The sequence below is a fragment of the Vipera ursinii genome (genome assembly GCF_947247035.1).
Source record: "Vipera ursinii genome assembly, chromosome: 5".
NCBI lineage: Eukaryota > Metazoa > Chordata > Lepidosauria > Squamata > Viperidae > Vipera > Vipera ursinii.
In genome coordinates, this window is record NC_139518.1 from 45,522,721 (window position 1) to 45,542,645 (window position 19,925).

At 39.0% G+C, this 19,925-nt stretch overlaps 1 protein-coding gene across 1 annotated transcript in view; it reads left to right on the forward strand.

Annotated features, from left to right (window-relative positions):
• The window catches only part of ARMH3 (armadillo like helical domain containing 3), a 174,899-nt gene that overhangs the window by 106,886 nt on the left and 48,088 nt on the right, over window positions 1–19,925 (forward strand). Inside the window, exon 24 of the mRNA XM_083364355.1 lies at window positions 15,064–15,142. Coding sequence (XP_083220481.1) covers window positions 15,064–15,142 — 79 coding nt within the window. The remainder of the gene's footprint in view (window positions 1–15,063; window positions 15,143–19,925) is intronic.

Below are 19,925 nucleotides of genomic sequence, written 5' to 3' on the forward strand. Positions count from 1 at the left end.
CCTGATACAGGAAGAAAGACAGTTTCTCGGGGTCTCCATCAAACGTGGGTTTGATAAGAGGTGGATCCACAGGCCATTGCCCCCAGTAAGATGGCTGTATACCTGGTCGCTGGCGCTGGGGTCGCAGAAGGGCCCATCCCTGGAAATCCCTCGGCTGGGCTCCTGGGCTTGCAGAGTGTCGATCTGGTCAGGGCTTTACCAGCGCACTGGAATCAATGTTAAGGCTGGTCTAGGCAGTGGGGATGCAGCACGAGCCATCACTATGGGACTTGGGCTTCACCGAGGAGGTGAAAGAGTTCAGGAGTGTCTGTTGCCTTATCCACTGGAAATCACCTGGCGGGCAATCGGCTCCACTTTCCCCATCTCAAGTCGGTCAAACTTCTCCCTCAGCCGCTTGACGGATTCATCCCACCCAGCCGGCCGCTTTGCCTTCCTCAGCCTCGGCAGCCTTAAAGGTACTCCCCCGTGCAGGGCAATACCCAATCGCCAATTCTCTCTGAGAGTCAGTATTCCTTCTTGCTGCCTCAGCATCTGCGATGGGATTGCCCAGGCTTTTGGCCTCGCTCCAGCTGCAGGGGCTGTACTCTCTGCTTGGGCTGTAGCCTGCGTCCTGTCACCCTATGTCGCGCTGAGGCCAGTGGCCAATCCTCCCTTCTTCTCCATCTGGATCTCTTCCCTGAGTCTTTGTCATCCTCCTAAAAGGGTTAGTAGGTGACTGGGGCCCAAGACCCCAAGTTTTAAAATTTTAAGCAGACTTGGTTTAATGTCAAGGTTCCGATAGATGAGACAAATAAAAGCAGAACTCCTAGGCAAGAGGTTTCCTTAAAGAACATGTTTATGGGCTACAAAGTATCAGCACAGTCAAAAGTGAAACCAAGTCTGGAGTTCCCTCCAAAGTGTTACCATGTTACAAAGTTGAACTTCCCACCCCCAGCACGATGTAATCAACTACGTTCCCCAATAGAATACTTTAGTGGACTTTCTAATGGAAGGCTCAGCCCGCCAAAAGTCAGGCAGCAATGGCCTTGGTTTCTACGGGACACAATATAATTTAGTCTAACATTAAAAACACCCCATCCCCGCTCCCAGTACTGTGGCAACCAAAAACGAAGCAAAAATGGCTTCAGCCAAGATGTTTGCAGTGTTGACAATTATTCTATTCCTTTTCTGTTTAATAAACAGTGTGAGGGTGATCTGTACCATAATTAATTTTACAGTATATGATTTAAGAAGTCAAAATGGTGGCTGTGACGGTGCAATCAAAGTTCTATTTTTTTATTGATGTTGCACATAAATATTTGTTATTGTCAGACAGAACTTCAATCCCTCTATCATGATTCTCACCTTGACTTTTTTGACCGTACCCTGTGGACAGCTCTGCCTATTGCCTTTGTTGGTGGTGGTCAAAAAGTTGTGTTTTGAGAAGAAGGTTCCTCTTGTAAAATTCTGTTATATCTGATAAATTGCTTAGAATACATTAGTGATGATAAATGTGATCTTCTTAAAGAGAAATCTTTTCATTTGATTTACCGTATTTTCTGGCGTATAAGACGACTGGGTGTATAAGACGACCCCCCAACTTTTGAGATGATTTTCAAGATTTTTTGTCTTATACGCCGGAAAATCAGCGAGCCCGGGAAGGCACGCCCTCCCCTCTCGCTGTGGAGGAAGCAGGGCAGGCTGGCGTCTGGCGGGAGCCGGCAGGGCAGTCCTATGCACACGCGCACTCCCCAGCTGTTAAGGAGCACTCCTTAGCAGCCGGGGAGTGCGCGCGTGTGCAGGACTGCCCTTCCGGCTCCCACCCGACGCTCTTCCCTCTTGAGGCAGCATCGCTCCCCGGCTCCTAAGGAGTCCTCGGGGATGCTGCCTCAAGAGGGAAGAGCGTCGGGCGGGAGCCAGCAGGACAGTCCTGCACACACGCATACTCCGGCTGCGCGTGTGCAGGACTCCCCTGCCGGCTCCCGCCCGACGCTCTTCCCTCTTGAGGCAGCATCGCTCCCCGGCTCCTAAGGAGTCCTCGGGGATGCTGCCTCAAGAGGGAAGAGCGTCGGGCGGGAGCCGGCAGGGCAGTCCTGCACACGCGCGCACTCCCCGGCTGCTAAGGAGTGCTCCTTAACAGCTGGGGAGCGCGCGCATGCGCAGGACTGCCCTGCCGGCTCCTGCCAGACGCCAGCCTGCCCTGCTTCCTCCACAGTGAGAGGGGAGGGCGTGCCTTCCCGGGCTCGCTGATTTTCTGGCGTATAAGACGACTGGGCGTATAAGACGACCCCCCACCTTTTGAGATGATTTTCATGGGTTAAAAAGTCGTCTTATACACCGGAAAATACGGTAGTACTTTGAGGATTAATTGCTTGCCACACTAAATTGCTTCATAAAACTGCATACTTTTTTAAAAAAAAAATCAATTTCTTCATGGCATGATTAGTTAGACCAGTCCACAGTTTTGTATGTTAATTACACTACTTTATTCTGTACTTTTAATGATTATTAATTCTTGCACAGCATGTTTTGGTTTTAGATTTGTTGCTACTCCTTTAAAATCTCTGGTCCCTTTCTTTTCTTTTTAAACTTAATGATATGGTTAGCAAAGAGGGGAAATTACTGTACAAAATGCAGTAAGAATGCAACCAATAATTCCTTGTAACTTTACTATCAATAATATTTCTATTAGAAGATCCTGGTTGCTAAATAATTGTTTAAAAATACTGATAAGCTTTTTCTTCTCAAGACAATTAATGACTAGTTAACATGTTTATGAGATAACATTTAAGTTCTAACCATTATGGAAAGTATTAAAATATATCTACAGACTTACATAGCTTGTGATAATTATTTTCTAAATGTCTTACTGAAAGATACACTACTTTTTTTTATTTATTTATTTATTTATTATATTTGTATATGTACATGCAATTACTTGTACATGTCTCAGCTTTCTCTAGTTTGAACAGTAGATGTATATGGAATTTGGGGTATCTGACCCTGTGCTGTCTATGGTTATCTATGTTTTAGCTTAATCATCATATTAAGCCATAGGGTGGTTTGGTTTGACTTTATGAGAAGTGGGAATCCAACTACCGTATTATTGTTTGTAAATTGTGGCATACAATTTAGTGTTATATCCAAATTATGCTTGTTCAGAATTCTATGAATAAACAAACACTGGCTTGATGCAGAGTATGAATTGAGTGTACATGTTAAAATTATGGATATCATAACATCAGAAGAGTCCTCTGTTGATGCAGAACATAGAAATATCCTTGAATCCATTTGTAAGACTGCTTCTTCTGTGACTTTGGGGTTTGACTATTTATTCACCATCTTTCATAGTTTAAAAAAATATCAGTTTGCTATGATTATACTTTCTGTCCTAGATTTTATGCAAGCATATCACTGTTTCTTATTATTATTTTATGAACTGGAAGTATAACTGAAACTGATTTATAGAGACACATAGAAGAACCATTTTGCAAATAAGCAGTGTTAGTTCGGTATCAAGTTTATTGTTTAGAAGAAATCGGATAGTGACTTTCCATACACTAAATGGCAGATAATATATGTTTGCACATATAGCTGGAAAAGAATTCTAAAGTCTAATTATGGGAAGGCATGATGTGTCTGCCTTCTTTCCTCATGTAACAGTTCTTCCATATTTTTAATCAAAGATATCTCTCTTCCTCTCTACAGTGATATACTTCAAAATACCTTTTTCCTTTCTGTTAAGTCTTTTTCTTCTGAGTAAGACGTAGCATCCACAGCTATATTCAAATCATTTGGTCATCCCATCAAATTTCACTGATGCTGATCCTATTTATCCCCCTGCAATAGGACTTCAAGTTGCCCATAATTGTTTCCTATACTTTCTGCCCCAATGTAGACATTTTTGAAGCTGTAAATGGCACCCTTACTGGTTTCGTTGTTGTAGTTTCCTACAAGACTCTTAAGTCCTTCCTTTATTCTTTTGCTTTTCCCTTCTCTTTGGTGTTGTCCTTGACAGAATAGTCAATTCAGGGCTTTTCTCATTGCCTTCCTTTTTTCTTAATTTAGCAAATTAAGAAATTGGCAAGGAGCTCATCAAACGTACCTTTCCAAACTTTGTTAGTTTGGAAAGGTGTCTTTGGTGGACTGTCTTACCAAAGTCTTCAGTTAGGTTGCATAGTCTGTAATCAAGGAAACCAGACACTTGGTAGAACCATCTATGTCAGACATGTCAAACACAAGGCCGGGGGCCGGATGCGGCCCGCGAAGTGGTTTCATGTGGCCCGCGAAGCCATCCTGGAAACAGTGAGGGAACGGCCTCCACTGCCTTGGCCCTGGCCCAGAGACCCTCCTTCTGCCAGAGACCCTCAGATCTGTCCCACTCCTGCCCAGGCACCCTTGATGCAAACGATGTAGAGCTAGCCATGCCCATCCAGTAGGCCATACGCACTCTAGCCACGCCCACCCGGGCCATATCCACCCGGCCCCCTGACGGCAATTGCAATGCTGATGTGGGCCTCAATGAAATTGAGCTTGACACCCCTGATCTATGTTGCCAGTTGTTCACTTCCAGGATCTTTTTCTCTCTTATGCTATGAACGTTTGCTGGAAGGAATAGCAAGAATACTACTTTCCCTTCCAGTTTACCTTCCCAGTGAAGTGGTACCTATTAATCTACTCATATTTGCATGCTTTCGAATTGCTAGGTGGGCAAGAGCTTGGGCAGAAATGGAAGCTCATCCTCTTGCGCATTGCTCAGGTCTCAAACCCGGGTTGTTAGCTTTCCAGCTGACAAGCTCAGCGTCTTTAACCCCTAAGCTAATTATTAGAAAGGGTTAACTATCGGGGGGGAGGAAGGGGGTTGAAGTGCCTCAGCAACCTTTCTGTAACATTTTGTATTTATGTAACTGGAAGACATTCTCCCATTATCATGAATGAATCTGTACATTGTTTTTCCTTTATTTTGTTAGTCATATTATGTGACAGTAAACAAATAGCATGATGTGATTTGAAAGTTTCATTTAAAAGGAGAAATAAACCAGAGGTATGAGCCAAATGTAAACCTGCATAAAAGATTGATAATTTTATTCCCAACAATAATACACTCATTTTTTATTCTGAAAAATTGAAAAGATTCCATACCGTTTTATTCACATGCATAATAAACTGCGGTTCTTTAAGGAAAATCAGGATGACATTAATCCCTTCCGTGGTTACTGTAGGGGTCGAGTCAATTGCTAAAATAAGCTTTTTATTCAAGAATATATTGTTTTCCCAAATCTGCCTATCCTGATTTCTAATAACAGTATAGTATTTCCATTTTTAGCCATCTAGGCAATTCTTTACTTTCTGGATCCCTTTATATTCTTCTTGAAGACTGAAGATACAATCCTTTAAATTGATCTAGAAAGGGCATCTCTGATATAAAGGATAAACACATATTTCTATACTTTTGGAAACTAGGTATGATTCACAAAACATGTCTCTGTAACAGGAACCACAGATGCATCATGCTTTTTAAATGGAAAAAGCATGTAATGAAATGGCTAATTAGATTACTAAGTATAATTAAAATATTTTCACTTTTTGCCTTTGCAAGACCTTGAAACGTTTTTAAGTGTTGGAGGACTGCAATCAAAATCTATTATCAACTATTTTGAAGTATTAAGTAGAATTATAAGCCCAGGTATAATCTCAGCTATAGAAGATAAATCAATACTTGCTAAAAATCATGGCTAGGAAATTATAATATGGCATCTGATTTTATAAAAACTTATTTTTTTAAAAAAAATAAGTCATTCCATACTGTAGTGTATCTCTTTATTAGTGATCCAATATTATTTGAAAGCTGAACTAAATGTAACATTAAAGATATATCTACATATTAAAGTAATTAGACCTTCACTTACTTATTTCCCTCTTCAAAGCAAATGGATGATTCAAAAATGTGAAAATATTTTTTATTTTAATGAAATAAATAAAATTTCAAGAAGGCAGGCAAACTCAGCACCATCATAAAGGGCTAAAAGAGATACAAAATATCTAATCTAATCTTTGAGACTTGTATTTATATGCATATTTTATATTATCCATGATACATAATAATCAGTGATCATACAGCTCATGAAAACTTCATTATAGGAGAGATACACATTATTCACATTTCTGAGAATTTTGAATATTTGATTATCAGGCTTTAGAAACAGGTTTTAAAAGAAATTTAAAATCCAGTGCTGCACTCTGGATAAGGACCACAGAAAATTTGATTTAAAAAAAAGATGATAGGGATTATTTAAGATACATGTCTCTGAGTCCTTGAACAGCTACACTAGTTCAGAGTGAACAGAGGATATTTGATATAAAGGCAACTCCATTTATTCACTTAAAAAGCAATTTTGAATTTTATATTTCAGAGTACAATGAATCTGGGAATAGTTGATTGAATGAGACTGTTGTACTGTTTATTAGATTAATTCTCTATTATTAACAGCAACAGCAATAATTAACAATTGCATTGTAAAAACTTCCAATTACAGTCTTTATGTTTCTGCCTAGCTAAGTAATCAGTACTGTAATCCACAGATAATTGTCCATCTTTTCATCTTCCTAAGAAAGCTCTTGCTGTTGTGTGCTCTGTAAAATGTTTTAGAGCCACTGATTGTATGCAGTATTAGTGATAAATGAAAAATGGTCATACTGAGATATTTAATCTCTTCCCCTCTGCTTTTTGCCATAGCAAAGAAGTCAAAGAGCAGTGATTTAGCAGAGTTGGAGGAAGAGTACTCTGACTCCTCACTGTCTTAAATCTACAGCTGTGAGATGTGGCAGAAAATTAGCTCATTCTTCAAACCAAGGAGATAGGCCCATTTGCTTGATATCTAGAATGTGATGAGATAGAGAAAATTACATGCCAGGGAAGAAATCAAAAGCATTCAGTGTGTTCCCTCTTGCAAGCAAGCCAGGACCAGATAAAAGGAAAAAAAGCTTTGAAAAGCTATTGAAGTTTCAGCCTGCCCAAGCAGGCTGACATTTCCTCCTCCTTCATCTGTCTACAACAGCTACACAAAGGATACATCCCTATTTGATGGAAATGAACAGGTATGAAAGACGTTTTCTGTTATCATCTCACAATGCTTTTGACTCCTATCTTTTCCTGCAGGCTGAAAAATGAATGCACTTTTGCTCTCAGATTAAACTATCTCTTTGTTTAGCTTTGCCCATTCAGTTTATTTGTGTGCCTACTAGAGTTCTCTTTTAACCCATGACCCAACCACTTTATATTTATTACTTGAGAGAGAGAGAGAGAGAGAGAAAACTTTGTTCATAGTAAGAGATTAAAGCTTGGCTAGAAGGAGAAACCTTTCTGCCTCTTTGCTTGACACAGATTCATGGGATTGCACGTGCAATAGCAGAAACGCATGGGGGAGGGGAATAGGTAGAATTATAAAATTACTGACTAGGGAAAAAGCCATTTACGTTGTTGAGTCCAACCTCCTGCTTATGCAGGAGCATCCAGACAGGTTATTGCTTAGCCATTACATGCATCCAGTGAAGGGGATCTACCATCACTTTAACTAATCACTGTAGTGCTGTTCTTGTTGCTGGAAAGTGGTTTGTTTTTTTTTCTTCTAAATTTCAATCAAGATTATCCTTTCTTGTACCTTAAGTCCATTATATCTTGTTTTGCATTCTGGAATGAGAAATAACAGGTCTACATGGGGCTGCCTTAGAAGGTTACTCAGAAGCTGCATTTAGTGCAAAATGTGGTGGCTCACATGCTTATTGCTGAGAACCTCTAGTGCAACCCCCCAACCTCCAGGTCATGGACTAATACCAATCTGTTAGGAGCTGGGCTGCAGAGATGGAGATGAGTGGTGGGCAAGCAAGCAGAAGAAAAACCATCTCCCCCCAGTCCCCAGTTTACCACGAAACTGGTCCCCAGCTGCTGTAGTGCTATATTTCACTGGAACTATAAGAACTCCTTTGGCTTTCAGTGTCAGATAGTGATAGTTTTAAGTTATAAAGCCCGTTATGACTTGGTATTTGGGTGTGTACTGTATGGAGTTATCACCTACATGTAAATTCATTGCATCTGGTACATTATTTTCAGGCTGGGATATTTATAGTCCCTCAGTGTGACACTGTTGGGCATGAGTACATTTTTTCAGTACATGCTCTGTTCCTTATTCTACTAAGATATGGATAATGCCCTCTTTTTTGGTTAGATGAAATTTTTCTTGGGAAATGTTATTGTTTCTGTTGAGGCTTTTAGTGTAAATGGACTTGTCGGACAACCATGGTAGGTTGGATTTTGTATCTTATTCCTCCTTAGTTAGCTTTTCAAGGCTAAACATTCCAAGTTTCTTGAATTAGAGCTTACCTATCCTCCCCTACTAACACAGATTGCAACAGCTCATTTAGGAACGAGAGGAAGACAATGGCCCCAGCCCCCAGCCCTCACAAACAGCAAATGGTCACAAACACCATGGTCACCAGTATCAAAAGTTGCCCAAAGAACTAATAAGAACAAATAGGGTGTACTTCCTCTATTCAGGTCATGACAAAATTCAGGACAGTGACTAATACCGTCTCCATCCCAAGATAGGGCTTGAACTCTGATTGAAAAGGTGATACATAATCATGGATGATGATGATGATGGACTTATGGCAAACAGATCTGGCATTTACTACCAGGACCTTGAGGCCATTGGTGCCAGAAATTTGACCACCCAGTACCCAGGACAAGGTTATCAACTGGTGACTGCCAGCAAATGGAGTTCTTCTTTCCCCTGGAACAGCTACTTACATATTTTTGATTCTAGTTTCCAGACCCTTTTATTTTAAAAAAATAAAAATAAAAAAAATGTTTTATTTTTTAATTCTCATATCTCTGGAATACATTCCAAAATAAACAACATGGTTAAATATTTTCTAGTCTGAATTTTTCCAAGGAAGATTTTGGAAAGCATGTTGCTTTAGACAAATTTTGTCTAAAGGGACATCTTAATGAATATGAAATCTTGAGGGTCAGAGGACAGGCACATTGTGCAGCTCTAAAGTAACTGATCATAAAGGGTAGGCAGGCAGATTTAATACTTTAGTTATCAAGTACAAGTTATCTTTTTAAAGCTAACATCCTCTTCCCCCAACATTTCTCAACAGTTAAAAGAAAATACCTGTTAGGATTCAAACTGGTACTGCAGTTTGCTGAGACTAAAATTAAGAGCAAATTAAAAACAAATTGTCTTCTTTTAAAAAAAAACTAGAGAGAATAATACAAAGCAGTTGCAAAAGAGTTTTCTTTTTGTTCTTCTGTCTTGTGTTGGGACTCTCTTGAAAGCTAAAAGCAATGGGAGCTGCATATTGCTATAGGGCCACAGGTTGTGCACTTGTAGAGTACATAGAATTTGTATGAGCAGGATCAATAAATGATTTATTACATCTGCTCAGAGGCAAATTATATTTCAAAAATTATAAATTAGGTCTCTAATTCTGTACAAGGCCGTACATTTAAAATAGTACAATAGCATGATTGAAGGACTCCCAGTCTCGATACGTTTCTTCCCATCTGGTGAAATTAGTTAAAGTGGGCATGCTCTGGGTCTCATGGATTAAGCAGTGCCACCTTGCAGGATGCAAGACGTTTGCCTTCCTAGTAACAGCTCTTGGTCTGTGGAATTATACCTCCCCCCCCACCTGGGTTAGGATAATGGTTGAATGTCTTTGGGTTCTTTGGTACTATCAGAGCCGTGGTGGCACAGAGGTTAGAATGCAATATTGCAGGCTAATTCTGCCAACTGCCAGCAGTTCGATTCTTGCTGGCTCGAGATTAACTCAGCCTTCCATCCTTCCAAGGTTGGTAAAATGAGGACCCAGATTGTTGGGGGCAACATGCTAAGTCTGTAAACCATTTAGGAAGGGCTGTAAAGCACTGTGAAGCAGTATATAAGTCTTAAGTGCTATTGCTATTCCTATCTTTCAGCCAGCTGTATTCTTTTTCTCTGGTATATATTGTTTTCTTTTACATTTCTTTTAGAATTTTAATTGCAAGCTGTCCAGAGTCACTGTGAAGTCAGCCTTGAAAATGAATGAATAAATAAATTATAGGAAGCTACTGTGTACTTTTTTAGGATATGATGAGAACATGACAGAATGGAAGTAAACATATACACACATAATTATATACAAAACTTCTGTGGGGATATGGCAGTGGCCTCATAACTGGATGTCCAATTTAGCTATCCAGGCAATCACCTTTGCCATCACTTGGTGCAGATCTTCTAGGGAACCAGAGAATGTACGTTGTGGGCAGTCTTGCACAATATGTTTAATAGTTTGCATATCAGCACCACAATCACAGTATTGTGTACTACTGTATAAAGTACCACTATGTGCTGATTTAGGTCATATAAGCATTGTTAAACTTACTACATTTTCCCAGAAAGTTAAACAGCTCTTTCCCATAATTTCCCTTGAAGTTGTGGGGAATTGAATCTGAGCTAAAGTGCTTAATCCAGTGGAATCAAATTGGTCCAGATACATATTGTTTGTGAAACAAGTTTAATACACTCAGAAAATAATCTGTGTTGCCTAAGCAGGGGTCTCCAACCTATGGGCCATGGCCCACTACCGGGCCATGGCCTGCTGGCTCCTGGGCCGCTGGACAGGTGGGCCATGGGAGAGGCTACAGCCATGTGGCAAAAACAGGCTGCCGTGTGGCAAAATGGGGTGCCCTAATGCCCCCACGGCCTAAATGGGGCGTGGCAGGGCTAGCGAGTGTCACGTGGGTGCTAGTGTCGCCCCGTTTGCATCACGTAGGCGTTAGCGCTGCTCTGTTTGCATCGCTGCATGCTCGTGACCCCCTTTGCCCGTGTGTACGCTTAAAATGCTTCCCTCTCCCTTTCCCTTTGGTCCGCCAACCGAGAAAGGTTGGGGACCTCTGGCCTAAAGCTAACAAGAATCTTTAAGCTACACTGTAGCAGAATCATCAGGAAATTTTAGACAGCAATAATGAAATCATCAGGAAATTTCAGACAGCAATAATGAAATATACTAACACTCTTCCAAAATTCTAAGTAGTCATAGGTAGACCTGGTATCGTATGAATGTTGGCCAAAATCATTGATTTATGAGATTTAGAGGTTCAGCTGCCTTCTTTGGGTAAATCAGTGGTAAGAATGATTTGTTATCATATCTTTTTTGGGGAAATAATTGAAAAAATCCAAATGTTTGAATTTATGCTTAAAAAAAATTCAATGGATAAAAAGTGTATGTGTGAGAGAGGGAAATCTTGTTCTAGATTTCACCATGTTATTAGGTGCAGTACTTCATATAGTTCTTTGAGACATTTGCTTTAAAAGAGAGAGGAATTAAGACTTTCCTTTAGACATAGTCCACTAATATCAGATCTTCTGAATAAGATTCCAGAATGGGTAGTGGTTCCACCATCAAAACAGTCTTGAATGATACAAATTGTTTAGATGCATTTCTGTCTGGATCCAAGGTGGACTTTGAGAAAGGAACCAGTCTGACCATCCTAGTTGGTAATTTATACTGAGGAATTAACAAGCAACAAGGAACCCTGTTCTCGTTGTCTTCTCAGAAGTTCCCACTTAAAAAACAAAAAACCTGTTACGTTATTCCCTGGTTTATCAGATATGGTAAGCTTCTATTTCCCTGGCTTGTTTTCTGATCTACTGATACTGAATGTTTTCTGTTGGTAAGTTAGATTGTGTACATTATCCAGAGACACTCTCCGAGAGGTTGGCAGTATTTCTGGCTGATTAGTTGCCTTTTTCACAACTTGGTCTCTAATATCTCCAATATATATGGGATTATGACACTTTAGTGTGACATAGGCTGAAAATGAGATTAGAAGTGACAGAATACTACATCTTTGCCTTCTCTTTCTTGAATGCTTGCTAATCCTTTCCAACTATTCAGACATATTGATAGTGCTGTTGATAGAGAAGACTGAAATCACCAAATCTTCCTACTGAACTCCTATTTCAAAAATAACAATTTGCAAACTCTTGAATAGATAGGAAGAGTATAGTGTACAACAAATGCCCTGTTCTCCAACAAATAGCTTAGGTGAAATGAGAATGTGTGGCAAGGATGATTGAAATGTTCTTTCAATCCCATGTTATTGTTAGTGAAGGAGTTCCTTACCAGCAGTTTATGAATAACAAATATTCCTTCTCCAAATGCTAGCACAGTAAGAAGAAAGGTCATACTTGATGTAAATTATAGCGAATCAGTAACTTTTATAAGTACCAAGCCTCAGAAAAGTTAATTATTTTTCTGCTCCTACACTACATTAGCACTGCATTATGATGCCGGCATAGTGAAATCTAACCTCCTCAGTAGGTGGAGGAAAACAGTATATTTTTGGATTCAGTTGTTTTTCCTGCTGTTTCATGTGGAATGTAGTTTTGATATAAGACTTAAGTGGGGGAGTGATATTCTCTCTCTCTCTCTCTCTCTCTCTCTCTCTCTCTCTCTCTCTCTCTCTCTCTCTCTCTCTCTCTCTCTCTCCTCCCTCCCTCCCTCTCTCTCTCCCTCTCTCCCTCTCTCTCCCTCCCCCTCCCCCTCTCCCTCTCTCTTTCACTGACCATAGTTCCAAAAGTTAACAAAACGATTAAACACTTTCTATTTCAAGTAAAATAAAACAGAAACATAAAATTGTAATTAAATAATTGCCGTATCCAAGCAAACAAAATCATACTAATCTGACAGAAGCAGCTTTATATAAAATGAATCAGGATAGTCTGAGAGATATGGAAGAGATCCTTGCTTCCTTATAGAAGTTGCACTATGGCACAAAATAGCCGGTTAATTCAATGGATCCTTCTTTACAAGGCCACAGTCTTAGCTCATAAGGAAAAAATAAATTCATGTTCTCATCTTTTCTATAGAATTAAGTGGAGTTTTAATCCAAAGTTTATTATCACAGATAAGACTTTATAGTCAGACATTTTCCTTGTTATAAAGAATAATTGAGAGTTACTTTTTGCAGATAAGCAGAATTGTCTATTTAAAATTGGTTTTGCTTGTCCTTTTTTCTCATTATGGAATATTGAATTGTACTGTATAACTGTTTGATAAAATGAAATCCTTCAAATGAAAAGTAAATAACTTCTGCAACATTCTCTAGAAGCTAAAGAATACAATTAATTTTAAAGATTCAATTTGGAGGAAGCTTACAGGGAAGGTAACTTGAAACAATAGAAAATTGCAATACAGTCTGGTGAAATGTTTGTCAAGTGCATGATCACTAAGTGACTCTGTGTGTGTGTGTGTGTGTGTGTGTGTGTGAGAGAGAGAGAGAGAGAGAGAGAGAGAGAGAGAGAGAGAGAGAGAGACAGGCAGACAGACTATAAGGGTCACTGGTTGCTTCTGCCTCATTTAGATAAAATTCGCTTGTGCAGCAACCCCAGTGTTAACTCTCATTCTGGTATGCCTTGTTGTTAGGTACAGGAATATGGATGTAAGTGTGCACAGTAGTTGTAAATTGATGATATAAAGAAGAGAGTAGAGGATTTTTTTTTAATTTTAGTCTTGCAAGATTCTATTAATGTAGCTTTACAGTAAAATAGAATTAGCTCATCTGGTTGTCTTTCCTTTCTGGTTTACCTCATAAACATCAATCTTGCAAGTCTGAAAATACAATTCTTCCCACTCACCCCCAACCCAGGCTCTTTTACAGTCCAAAAAACTAGGGAGAGTCTATTCTGATCCTTTTGCCCTACCCACTATCCAGTTGTGGGCTATGCTGTCTCTTCTTTGACTGTTCCCTTGCTAGTGTCTCTTTGCCCACTTTCCCAAGGTCTTTTCCACATGCAGTTACAGACGGACAACAAAAAAGAGGTTCTTGTGTGACAAAGGATCTTAGATAAGATTCATTTTCTAATCTGCTGGATATACTCATTTCATGTATTTATCCCTTAAGCTAATGATAGAGCATAGAGAGAATAAATGAGACCATTATTAGCCTTGAAACTTTAATTCCTTCAGCTCAAATAAAATAGAAATAAAATAATTCCTTTGCATATAAAGAACATACCCTATATCTTTGGACTTATATTACATAAAATATATTTGCATATTTTCTGAAATACTTTTGTTTAGCTGTTAACCTCCTACAAATGAGAAAGCCTATTTATTTTAGAAAGTGCTACTGTTTAATTTTTTTTCCCAGTGGGGAAGTTCTTGCACTATATGAAATTGTGCCCTTATTTTCTCTTTTTTTATCTCTATAGTAAGAACTATTATCACATTTACTACAAAAACAAATTTTGAAAAAGATAATACCATAGTTGGATGGTTTCTATAGCCATAGATCCTGATTTTTTAAAACATAAGAACTTTATGAAATCTTTTTAGCAGTATTTCATTATCTTCATAATTTTAACTTCCTATTATACATTATCTTCACTTCCCAAATTATAATTGCATTGCATTGTGTATAATATTTAATTGACAGATTAAATATTATGGAGACATCTGTATTTAGATTATCCCATCTGCCATGACCCATCGGTTAGTACATTGCATATAAAGCCTACGATGTATATCACAATTTGGCCATGGATTGCCCTTAGTCTTTAACTTAAATAACTATGAAGTTGCTGACAGGGCAGTTACTTTGGTTATGAAAAGTAATGAATGTCTTTTGACTCTTTTTAAATCAAGGATGAAAGTGTTTTATATTATGTTTTCATTGTAAAGACGTCATTTTTGGCTGTGAAAGAGGAAAAGTTCTCTCAAATGTAAACATCTCAGTAATTGCATATCAGCAAAGAAATAGTATGTACATGCTCATGCCTATGTAGTTTCTAAACAAACATCATAGTTTCAATTCTAGGCAAAGTCCAAAAATGGACCAGTTTTAAATATAAAATGAAAAGAAAGCTTGGTGACAAATGAATGATTCAATTTTGTTCCCATTTTTCTATTTAGAGCCATATATTCTTACAACTGTTCACTTTAAGTTTTATCTGCTAATATGCTACTGTGGATTAAAATATTTCTATTGCCCCTTTCTAACCTTCACGTATAGCATAATATTCTTCTCCCTTTCAGAGCTATCATCAACCACTTCAATCCAAAGATAGAGTCCTATGCTGCTGTTAATCACATCTCACAGCTCTCTGAAGAACAGGTAAGTTGCATACTTCTTTTTGCTAGTGATACCTAGATCATTCTTGATTATACACTGTAGTCTGGAAAGAATTATTCTCCCATTTAGCTAAGACAAAAGGAGTTTTGTAGCAAAGCACATACTTAACCAAACTTTTATTATAGCAGTTCCTATAGCAGGAAATGGAACTTCAGATCTTAGACAATTATAATCCTGGAAAGCAGCATGACAAGTAAGAAAGACTTCCTCAAGAATGATTTAGAATTGCATAAGGGTGGCAACGGAATCAAAATGTTCTCCTTTTTAAAAGTGCACTCCTCATTACTAATGGATTTGGAAATATGTAATAAGGTATTGACAGGTACTATTAGAGCAATAGAGATGGGATGCTGCTTTATTGTGGTAAACAAAGTTAAGACATATATAGTAGTAAATGTAGTGTTTTCATGATTAATGATTCAGTAAATCTTAAATATCTATTTTAAGTACATCTCTGGATAAAAATATTTTTCATAAGAATAATTGGATTTTTTCCCCCATAATTTGGCCTGGTTTCTCCCTGCCCAATGGAAGAAAGTAATAAGTTGAGGGAAGAAAAAATTGTCAACTGTGTTGAAATACCATCTGTAGAAAAGAAATGGGGTTTTGTGAATTTCAGACTAAGGCAGCTACTTGTCATAGCCTGGATCCATTTTTCTCTACTGTAGTTAATGATTGAGATGTTCTACAAGAAGTGAGTAAAGTAAAAGGCAGCTGATGGCAGATTCTCATTCTTGATGGGTTCGGTTTATGGGGCTGATATTCAGAAAGAATAAAAAGGGAAGATCTTTTTTGAGCCAAACTTTACTCCTCCTGGCTTTGTGGAAAAGTACACATAGAGGTTTTTTGTAATAATATGAGCATGATTGTCATCTTCTGGATTTTTTTCCCCAACTTTGTAGGTTAGCCTCCAGCGTGCTTTTTCATGAACATTTAAGATATTTAATTTGCCAACTCAATTTTCCTGGTCAAAATTTGCTGGTCATACTACTGTTTTCAATGATGTTATGTTTTGCAGAACCTCCTCCTATATTGTATCTGTTTACTCCTGATTAGAGAAGCCTTGAAAAAAAAATCCTTTAATCATTTATAGTATTTAAAAATGGCTGAGAGGAAGGGTGGCAAGGACTGAACGTGGGAGGTTCCTTCCCATTATTTGGTTTTGACACCGAGTCATAAGAAAGAGCAAGCAGCATCAGCAGCTTCTCTCTGTCACTACAGTACAGCATTCATCTGCAGTAGTTCGGGGGGTCATGATGAGTTCTTTCTTCACCATATGCCTGTGCTTTAAATAAAACCATCAGCAGTAGCAACAGCAGCAGGTGGCAGGTAACGAAATCGGCTTTGCTACATAGAACAGTTTGAGGAGGAGAATATTAGGAAGCAGAGAAACAGTTTGGCTTCCTATTTCAAAGAGAAGTATTATCGTAAATTGGCAGAAATGCCCAAAGAAGTAAAAAAATCCATAAAACAATAACCAAGGAAGAGAGGAATTAAGCTAGAGCAGCGTTAAGTGGTAGCCAGCTTTGGTTTTCCAAATTAAAGCTTTGGCTTAGGTGCCACATTTTAACCAAATGTAGAAATGTCTACTTTTCTTAAGTTATCTTCCATTTTATGTGTTGCGTAATTTGACTCCTGACTTGGAACGTATTTGTTTTGAACTACCTTTCTAAAAACTGGCAAGCAGACTGTTACAGAATAAACTAGATAACCTGTGACCCATTGGGTCATCCTTTCAGAAATCCTTACCTAAACAGAGAAACGGAATGACCCCAGACAAGCAAAGAAGTAGTGGGAATGGGAATGACTTCCATTTTCCTGCCGGCCTCCCTATTGATGTTACTTCTGGGAAGGTGGTAGGGAGTGTGAAAATCACTCATCTGCCTCCATGGCTATGCCAAGCAACTGCCTGCAACTTTGCTGGGTGGAGGAGAACAAAGGGAATTGTGTACTGCAAGGGAAACTGAACCCACTGTCCCCATTCTGGTGTGTCCCCCAAGGACCCCTCCCTCCCAGGAGGAAGAGGGTTTGCTCTGGCAGACATCCAAATCGTTGTCTTACCCTTCCCTTACTGCCCACCACTGTTAAGAGGTTTCAGATTTGGGCCACAGTTCCAAAGCAGCCAACTGTTCACCCATCAGCCTCCATCACCAACAGGAGACAAAGGGAGGCAAGAAACAGGGCAGGGACACTCCCGTCCCATGTAACCTTGCATCATTCAGTCTACAGGTTTATAGGAAGCGTAGTTGAAAGGCACAGCGGTGTTGAACAATTGCAACTTTGCCAAATTTCAATTTCCAATTTCAAAGTGATGGGTCTCTCATTTCGGACACATTCTGTAAGTTAACCCATTTGAGGCACCGTAGCTCAATAACTGATTTCCTATGATGCATTGTTTTGCCCGAGTGAAAATTACAAAAAGACACAAGAATTTTAATTGTATATAGATGATATGGATGTTAGGATAGATTTATTCAACTATATTCCTTGCTCAGCAAACTCGGATGAAGAAAGAAGGAATTTAACCCTGGTGCTGAGTTAGCCAAACTACCTGGAAGATTCGTTGGAAGATACTACGTACTTAAATTTTGAAGCTCCTTTCCAGAGTCATCACAAAAATCACTGAAAGAAGAATGGCTATATTTTGCAGTTATTGGATAGTTTTGAGAGACCTAACCTCTCCCACCCACCCCTAACTCTAATCTAGATAAACATCTTACAATAGCCTGAGATCTGTATTTGGCACTATAATGCTGGATATAGGACCAATCTGTATTTTGAGTAATGATTAAACTTTAACCAGCCACTTGATTTAAATTGCATTAAAATATATATCATGGTATTTTGAGCTATAGGTTGACTAAGTGAACAGTTTGTAATTTATGTTACTGCATCAGTTCTAACAAAATAGTTAATTGTGATGAAGTAAAGCACCACTTTACTCATGAGGTGTGGATTCTCTTTAACCTGTTTCATACAGGTTTTAGCATACTTTGGGCAATTTGGAAACAAATTGATAATAATACTGTAAACCATCAAAGAGAAAGTGGATTTTGGTACTTGATAGAGCATCTAATTAAGAAGGAAGGACAGGCATAGAGAAATCAGATTTCACAGAAAGAACTTGACACTATGCAGTAGTTGAAAAATCCTCCGCCTGTATTCAGTGTAGAAAAAAAAAAGAATTCTAATCTGCCTTTCGTCAAACTCCTCCAGGATTTTCCTATTTTGTGTTATAAAATTATCAAATACTGACCTTCAGTTGGACATTGAAGCTTCCTAGTTGGGATCAGTGTATCACGTTTATCAGTTAGAAGACAACCTGCAGAATTCTGTTATAAAAAGATTTTGAAGCCTTATACTTGAGCTGTTCTTTGTTTTATCCTTCCTACTCCCCTTTAGCATCCTGTTTGTTGGTTACAAAACCAAAACTTTTACAAGGAACTAGCTTGTTCTACAGGGAGTGCAGAATTATTAGGCAAGTTGTATTTTTGAGGATTAATTTTATTATTGAACAACAACCATGTTCTCAATGAACCCAAAAAACTCATTAATATCAAAGCTGAATATTTTTGGAAGTAGTTTTTAGTTTGTTTTTAGTTATAGCTATTTTAGGGGGATATCTGTGTGTGCAGGTGACTATTACTGTGCATAATTATTAGGCAACTTAACAAAAAACAAATATATACCCATTTCAATTATTTATTTTTACCAGTGAAACCAATATAACATCTCAACATTCACAAATATACATTTCTGACATTCAAAAACATAACAAAAACAAATCAGTGACCAATATAGCCACCTTTCTTTGCAAGGACACTCAAAAGCCTGCCATCCATGGATTTTGTCAGTGTTTTGATCTGTTCACCATCAACATTGCGTGCAGCAGCAACCACAGCCTCCCAGACACTGTTCAGAGAGGTGTACTGTTTTCCCTCCTTGTAAATCTCACATTTGATGATGGACCACAGGTTCTCAATGGGGTTCAGATCAGGTGAACAAGGAGGCCATGTCATTAGATTTCCTGCTTTTATACCCTTTCTTGCCAGCCACGCTGTGGAGTACTTGGACGCGTGTGATGGAGCATTGTCCTGCATGAAAATCATGTTTTTCTTGAAGGATGCAGACTTCTTCCTGTACCACTGCTTGAAGAAGGTGTCTTCCAGAAACTGGCAGTAGGACTGGGAATTGAGCTTGACTCCATCCTCAACCCGAAAAGGCCCCACAAGCTCATCTTTGATGATACCAGCCCAAACCAGTACTCCACCTCCACCTTGCTGGCGTCTGAGTCGGACTGGAGCTCTCTGCCCTTTACCAATCCAGCCACGGGCCCATCCATCTGGCCCATCAAGACTCACTCTCATTTCATCAGTCCATAAAACCTTAGAAAAATCAGTCTTGAGATATTTCTTGGCCCAGTCTTGATGTTTCAGCTTGTGTGTCTTGTTCAGTGGTGGTCGTCTTTCAGCCTTTCTTACCTTGGCCATGTCTCTGAGTATTGCACACCTTGTGCTTTTGGGCACTCCAGTGATGTTGCAGCTCTGAAATATGGCCAAACTGGTGGCAAGTGGCATCTTGGCAGCTGCACGCTTGACTTTTCTCAGTTCATGGGCAGTTATTTTGCGCCTTGGTTTCTCCACACGCTTCTTGCGACCCTGTTGACTATTTTGAATGAAACGCTTGATTGTTCGATGATCACGCTTCAGAAGCTTTGCAATTTTAAGAGTGCTGCATCCCTCTGCAAGATATCTCACTATTTTTG